A 6,991-nucleotide genomic window follows, 5' to 3' on the forward strand; every position below is an offset into this window, starting at 1 on the left:
AAACTGCATATCATTCGGGGCAACTTGCAACTTGGCAAAGGCAATCCTGTTTTATTTCAGTTACCATAAGTTTTTGCTACCAAAAAAAAAAAAAAACAAACAAACAAATGGGGCTTGGAAAATATAAATAATACTAAAAAATAAGTGGTCCACCCGTGCCAAGATTAGCTGTGTATGTGTGAAGAAGCGTGCTGTGAGGCACTCACGTGTGGCGAGGTTTTATATATACGCATGAAGAGAATACACTCAATAGAGTAGTAGTAGTAATCAAGCAAGAAAATTTTAAGCTTCTTAGGTTTCATACTTTGCATTGTTCTTACATTGATTTGCGTATAGCTTGGGAAGCAAAGAGACAGGGCTAGAAAGAGATATTCTCGCATTACTTTAGCCGTTTTTTTTTTTTTTGTAGTGGGTTTTTTAAGAAGCCAAAGTATACATAAAAAAAGAAGCCTGTGACAAAGAAGGAGAGGTAGTTAATGGAGATGGGGAGCGAAACACAGCAGTCAAAATTTAGGAGGATTTGTGTCTTTTGTGGAAGTAGCCAAGGCAAGAAGAGTAGCTATCAGGATGCTGCTATTGAGCTCGGCAGAGAATTGGTAGTTAGCAAAAAGCTCTGGTTTTTTTCTCTGTTTCTTGTGGTCTTTTACACAAAATGAGACTTGTTTTGGGATGGTTTTGTTAGAAACATGTTTTTTACCAATACGGAGGAAATGGGTTCTGCAAGAAATCTTTTGAAAGTTGCTTAAAGCCTTAAATTTTTGTTTCATATAGCTGTATCTTCTCGTATACCTTTTTTTTTTTTTTGTCTGTTAATGTTTGTAACTTGTTTGTGAATTGTTCGTGGTATCTTGCATTTTCAAAATCCCTCAAGTTTTTAGCTTTCTGCATTTTGGTTGTCTCTTGCTAGCATCTCTCTCTTTCTTTCTCTCTCTTCCTTTCTCCAAAGTCCTTGGTAGGAAACTCCAATGGTTTTTCAGGTTTTCTAAATGCCTATCCAAGAGGTAGAAAAGAAGGGCACTGTTTTTCCGCGAAATCTCATTATGTTAAGTTATTAAAAGTTTGGAAATTTTAACGTACGAACTAGTACTAGTTTGTTGAATGAACAGGAAAGCATCCTTTTCAATCTTATTGTTGGAGTCTTACGAATGTACTCTGAAGAAACATTGGTTTTGTCCAATGAGGTCATTGTAGATACATGCTTGAACTTTGAACCTTAGTCTCATTCCCTCCTTAACATGCTTCCTTCTTGTACTCAAAAAGTCTGCTTTTAAGCTGACTTGTTTCTGTTCTTTTGCAGGTCTCAAAGAACATTGATCTGGTCTATGGAGGAGGTAGCATAGGTTTGATGGGTTTGGTTTCACAAGCTGTTCATGATGGTGGTCGCCATGTCATTGGGTAAAATCTCTTCTTTTTTTTTTTCATTCTAAGCCATTCTAACAAGTTTAAGAAACAATTTAGTGAACTGGCTTTATTCTCATTGATAATTCGACTTCCTCATTACAAAACTATTCTTAGTTCTGTGTTCCATTACAACTGATATTTATCATGTTATTGTCTCTCTGCAGAGTTATTCCCAAGACGCTCATGCCTCGAGAGGTATGTCTGCTACAGCCAGAGAAAAAAAGTCCTGAACCTTTTCTTATTTAAATTGAAAAATAAAAAAAAAAAAGAAAAAAGAAATGGACCTACCTGCATGTTTCATAATTTGTTTTCTTTCTTTATTTCTTTTGAAATCATTCTTTCTGGCTTTGCTTTTGCTTCTTGGTTTCCTCTATTTTCTATCCTTTGAATTTTTGATTAGCCAAACTTTTCTCTTTTGTTTTTTCATTATTATTAATTTTTAATATTTCTTGTTTGGTTTTCTACATTTATGGCTTTTTGACGAAGACTTGATAGACTTATCCACAATATTACTGGGACAGTTGCAACTTCCTACTTTACCTTTCTCATTTTTGTAAATAGTTTTGGGATTACAACATTGGTTTCCTCTTATCTTTTCCTTTGTTGGCCCTTTTTTTTTTCTTTTTGTGCATTTATGTAGGTAAAATTTTACTGGCTAGGGACATTGCACTGTATTAGTGTATTGAAGTCTTTGAATTAAGTGCAGTATTCAAGCAATTCTCATGATTGCTTCACTGCACAAAACTCGAAATCTCTCTCTCTCTCTCTCTCTCTCTCTCTCTCTCTCTCTCTCTCTGTCCAGATTTCAATACTCTAATTTGTTTTCTGTGAACTTTGCAGCTAACTGGTGAAACAGTAGGGGAAGTGAAGGCTGTTGCAGATATGCATCAAAGGAAGGCAGAGATGGCTAAGCATTCGGACGCTTTTATTGCCTTACCAGGTTGGTATAAGCAGTTTACACCAAAATATCAAGGCAAATCAGGGAAACTTGAAGCTATCAGGTGCTTTTAGATTTCACCAATTTTAGCATGTAAGATTGACCATGTCTCATGATTTGATTCACTTGAGGATTGCTGAGTTCCTCTGTTTTATTTGATCTTTCAGTTCAGAAAAAAAAATAATTTAAAATCCTTACTCTTTACCTTTGGATTGCTCATTTGACGTAACTAATGTTTCCATGTTATACTAAAAGATAGTTTTAAAAACGGTGCTATGCTTTGGGGTAAGGAAGGTCAAAATATTATCACATGTTGGTGTTATAGTTTGATACTAGTAACTATTTTTGGTATTTGCTATATGCTGTTAAAGCAACTATGTGATTCCAGAATTATCACAACTTGTGAATCTTCTCTTACAACACAGACCCCAATGCCCATGATTATAGAGCAACCCTTCAAACCCTAGTTCTTGACCCCATCAACATCTTACACTGAAAATTAGACTTCTGAGGAACCCTCTTTCCTTGGTTAGTATTTTTTTTTTCCTCTGATGTATTCCCACAGTCTATGGTGTAACTGTGCCCCCCCTACCATATTAAGTGTGAAGGACATCCTTAAAAACTTTCACTAAAGAGTGTTTGCCAACTAGCATCTGCATCTAAAAGGGAATCCTATTAACCTCTTCGAAAAGTCTACTCTTTTTAAGTTCTTTTTCAGCTAACTTAGAATTCTATTTATAGGCAATGGCAAATCAGTCATTTTATTCTTCAGGGGAATTGTCCTTTGCATGTTACCCACCAAGAGCAAATGAAAAATCAAATGGAAAAAACTTTGTAAGGTGATAATGAGAGCCATTAATGGGTAGGCAGAGGATTGTGCCTCTATTTTCTCGATGGATGGGAGCAATAAATACCTTGTTTTTGGACTGTGGAGAAAAGCAGGAGTAAATAATAATCTAGAAACTCCTTGTTGTGCATGCCATAAATGATAAAACAATGGCCATCAAATGACAGGCAGTTGAAGTGAACTTTAATATTCCTTATTATTACTCCTTGGTCCTAGGCATTGCACTAAACTTCATATTATCATAGCAAACAGGCAGTTGAAGTCTGTTCCTTTTCTAACCTTAAATCTAATAGTTTTAATCTTATAATGTCCCATTCTCTTTTCCTTCTTGAATTTGATTGGATAAGTAGAATCATAGATGTCGTTGCTTTTGAATAACCTTGTGTATACCTGTCTCTCAATCATGTTCGGCACCAATTAAATGTTGTACCATAAAGTGACACAATGAAAGAGTTTCAGTAGTTAGGTGCTAAGTTATCTCTTTTGCAGCATCACATGATTACCTGAAGAAAACTATAATGGAAGAAGAAAACTCATATAAATGCATGCAGGTGGTTATGGAACTCTTGAAGAACTGCTTGAAGTGATTACCTGGGCTCAGCTTGGAATACATGATAAACCAGTGCGTCCTTTGCTTTTCCTTATATGTTGATGATCCCTCACAAACTGATCCATGAAACTACTAATCAATAATGCATAATTCTCCACATTCTTTCAGGTTGGCTTGCTGAATGTTGATGGATACTATAACTCATTGCTTTCTTTTATCGATAAAGCTGTGGAAGAGGGATTTATTAGTCCAAGTGCACGCCAAATCATTGTATCTGCACCCACAACAAAGGAGTTAGTAAAGAAATTGGAGGTATAAATTAAAAAAACTTCTTCACGTAAGCTATACCTTCATTACATAAAGTGCATTTATATCTCTTTGAAGCAGCTTCTTTTTTTGTGCTAAAGGAGTCATAGGTGTTCCATACATTTATCCCTTGCTCTGATCCCAAATTAGGACATGACAAAAAGTTTTCCAATATTTGGGCTTGTCTAATTATTCCCAAGTATTAAACCAAAGATAAAAATTATGGTTCCAAAATGAAACAAATATTTGATTGTACCCTAAATTTAAAACTATTTTAATTTATTGATGCAAAATATATATTTAATTCAAAATGATTTGATTGTGTCATGTGAAAGTGTACATTTGGTGTATTATCCGAATAAAGTGTCCCTGCAAAAATGGCCTATTTTTCACGTCTACTTCTATTACAGGAATATGTCCCCTGCCATGAAAGAGTTGCTTCAAAGTTGAGTTGGGAGATGGAGCAGCTTGGCTACTCTAAAACGTATGACATGTCTAGGTAATGCTTGGAGTGCAATGAAGAAGAAGAAGAAAGTAGGTGAAATTTGGAAGGCTCTAATTGAAAAGGACTCAAAATTTCCTTCAATGGAGGAATTCTTTTTTGTAAATTACTGCTATTGACATGAATATATGAACTTCAACCTTCTCTCTTTTAGTGGAAAATTGATTCTCTTTTGCGTTGTAAGTACTAAATGCTTATGAACAGTGCCTAGCTTTCAATTTACCTGATCAATCATTTTCATCAATTTCTGCTTCCTTCTCTTTTGGAGATTGATAGAGAGGTTAAGAGAAGCAAGAAAAAAGAAGTCTTATCTTTTTGGGGATACAATATCATGGTTTTCTGTAATGAGTATCAAGGAGTAAAGCAAAACCTTCAGATGAAACTATCATGGCTTCTGTCAACTTTTTAGCATCCTGCTGTCTGAAGCTTTTCTCTGGTCAACTTTGATTTATCATTGACAGTCTTTAGCCAAGCTCTTGTGCAAGATCAATCCCAGCAATTTCATTTCTTTTAAACCAAAATTAATCCAAGTTTCCTTTTACACTGTTTCCTATTTGAGTGACATGAACCAATCACTTTAACAGTCAAAGGCTATGCATGTGCAGTTAAATGAACAAAAACCAATGATGATCCAACACCAAATTAAGGCTTTGTGTTATCAATTAATTGAAAGGTGACAGGGCCATATCATGTAAGAAACATGTCTTCAGTAAGTGTTCGTGTTCTTGTTTTGCTGCTAAGGTTTTGAGCTAGCTAGGGACTCCCGACAGAAGCAACCAAACCGACGACCATTAACGGAAGGAGGCAGGTGGTTTAATGGAAGAGAATAGAGATGGGCCTCTTTGCTTTTGCTGGTGAGAAAAATGGAGCCCGCTACCATCCCACAAGTAAGTCCATGACATGTGTAATGTGGGTCAGATGTTACCTAAGGGAAGGACCATGTTCCATGGCCATTTCAGGACAAAATCATTAACTTCAAGACAGTTTCATCTCACAAAAGCTTGTGACTAGTGACTGATGGCATTGCTCTCTGCCATTAGTTTGAAGATTCACCCAAAGAGCATATGGTGGTTGGAGAGTCACTTCCCAAGGCTTCTGATGTTTCAAATTGGCTTCAATATGAAATCGGTAGTGTTCAATTATCCATTGAAAACGATGTTTTCGGTATCTTTTGCCTACACTAAAACATGTTATTGCTAAAACTGCTTCTAACCTGTTTTTATGCAATAAAAAATTCATGGTTTATAAGCTTTCCTGAAGCAATGAACATCCGTTCTTCAGCTTGGTTCTTTTTTTTGTGTTTCAATTAAATGCAGTCAGCAGCAGCGTGCCTGCCTGGGTCTATGGTCTCTTGCAATTATAGACCAAGAGAAATGATCCAATGGACAGGGTTCATTAGCTAAGCCCCTTAACTTGAACGGTCATTGAACCCAATTGTTTGATTGGATCAAGCCCAATTAAATCTTTGAGCTTAGCCCATGCATAAAATAGAAGTTAAGAACTTTACAATATGTAAAAAATAAAAAAAAATTTGTCATATTGAGAAATAATTGGTATAGTTTTTAAATTTTACTAGTAAATTTTAAAAAATAATTATATGTTTTTTTATTATATTAATATATTATTTTATTAAATATATTTTAATGAAGTATATGTCAATCATCTAATTCGATTGATGAAGCTTAATTTTATTTATAGTATATTAAATAATTTTTTATATTTTTATTTTTAGATTGTGGGAATAAGTATTTTCTCATAGTCTCATTTTAAAATTATTTTTTTTATAAAGCTCGTGGACTGAATTAGAGAAGCTAATTATTGACCAATAACAAATAGGTCATGAGTCATGAAGAAGAAAAAAAAGGTACTCAAAATGCTTTTGACTTTCAAACAAAGAGGGGGAAAAAGTTATTTTAAAGCTTTAATATTAAAAATAATCAATTTTGTTGAACAATTATACACAAAAAGAAACAATTATACATAAAAGGAAAAAAATGACAAAAAAAAAAAAACTTTATAATCAGTAGTTGAAATATGAAAACATTATCTTTATCTATTTTTTAATTAATAATATAAAATTTTATAATATTAAATTTAAACTTTAAATTTATTAAACATTATCTTAAAATGAAAGGTGAATAAAATAATCAAATTAAATTAAAAATTCAATGTGTAGTTTTCTTTTATGTGTTCATATTTTTAATTTTTTTATTACATCAGGATAATAAAATTTTAACATAAATAAAAAAAAGAAAATTTTGATTTAAAATTAAATTTTTGATATCTCTTAAAATATTTTTAATTATTAAACTAAAAATTTGAAGATTATATTTTTATTTTTATTAATTAACAAGAATGAAATAAAACTAGCATATCTAAATATAAAATTATACTTAAAATAGTAAGCATGTGTTATTTCACATCATGTAAAAACATAAATGGAATCTT

The 6,991-nt window shown here is 33.2% G+C and overlaps 1 protein-coding gene across 1 annotated transcript; it reads left to right on the forward strand.

The window, feature by feature from the left end:
- The first annotated feature begins 271 nt into the window (after nucleotides 1–271).
- LOC111294064 (cytokinin riboside 5'-monophosphate phosphoribohydrolase LOG3) lies at nucleotides 272–4,787 on the forward strand. The gene is made up of 7 exons (XM_022887233.2): nucleotides 272–596; nucleotides 1,298–1,395; nucleotides 1,566–1,596; nucleotides 2,242–2,341; nucleotides 3,737–3,807; nucleotides 3,904–4,047; nucleotides 4,452–4,787. Exons 1-7 carry the CDS (start codon nucleotides 477–479, stop codon nucleotides 4,542–4,544), a joined length of 657 nt encoding a protein of 218 aa, XP_022742968.1. The 5' UTR covers nucleotides 272–476; the 3' UTR covers nucleotides 4,545–4,787.
- Nucleotides 4,788–6,991: the final 2,204 nt, after the last annotated feature.

This window comes from Durio zibethinus, chromosome 14 (assembly GCF_047325235.1).
Source record: "Durio zibethinus cultivar Kanyao isolate XHJ-2024 chromosome 14, ASM4732523v1, whole genome shotgun sequence".
NCBI lineage: Eukaryota > Viridiplantae > Streptophyta > Magnoliopsida > Malvales > Malvaceae > Durio > Durio zibethinus.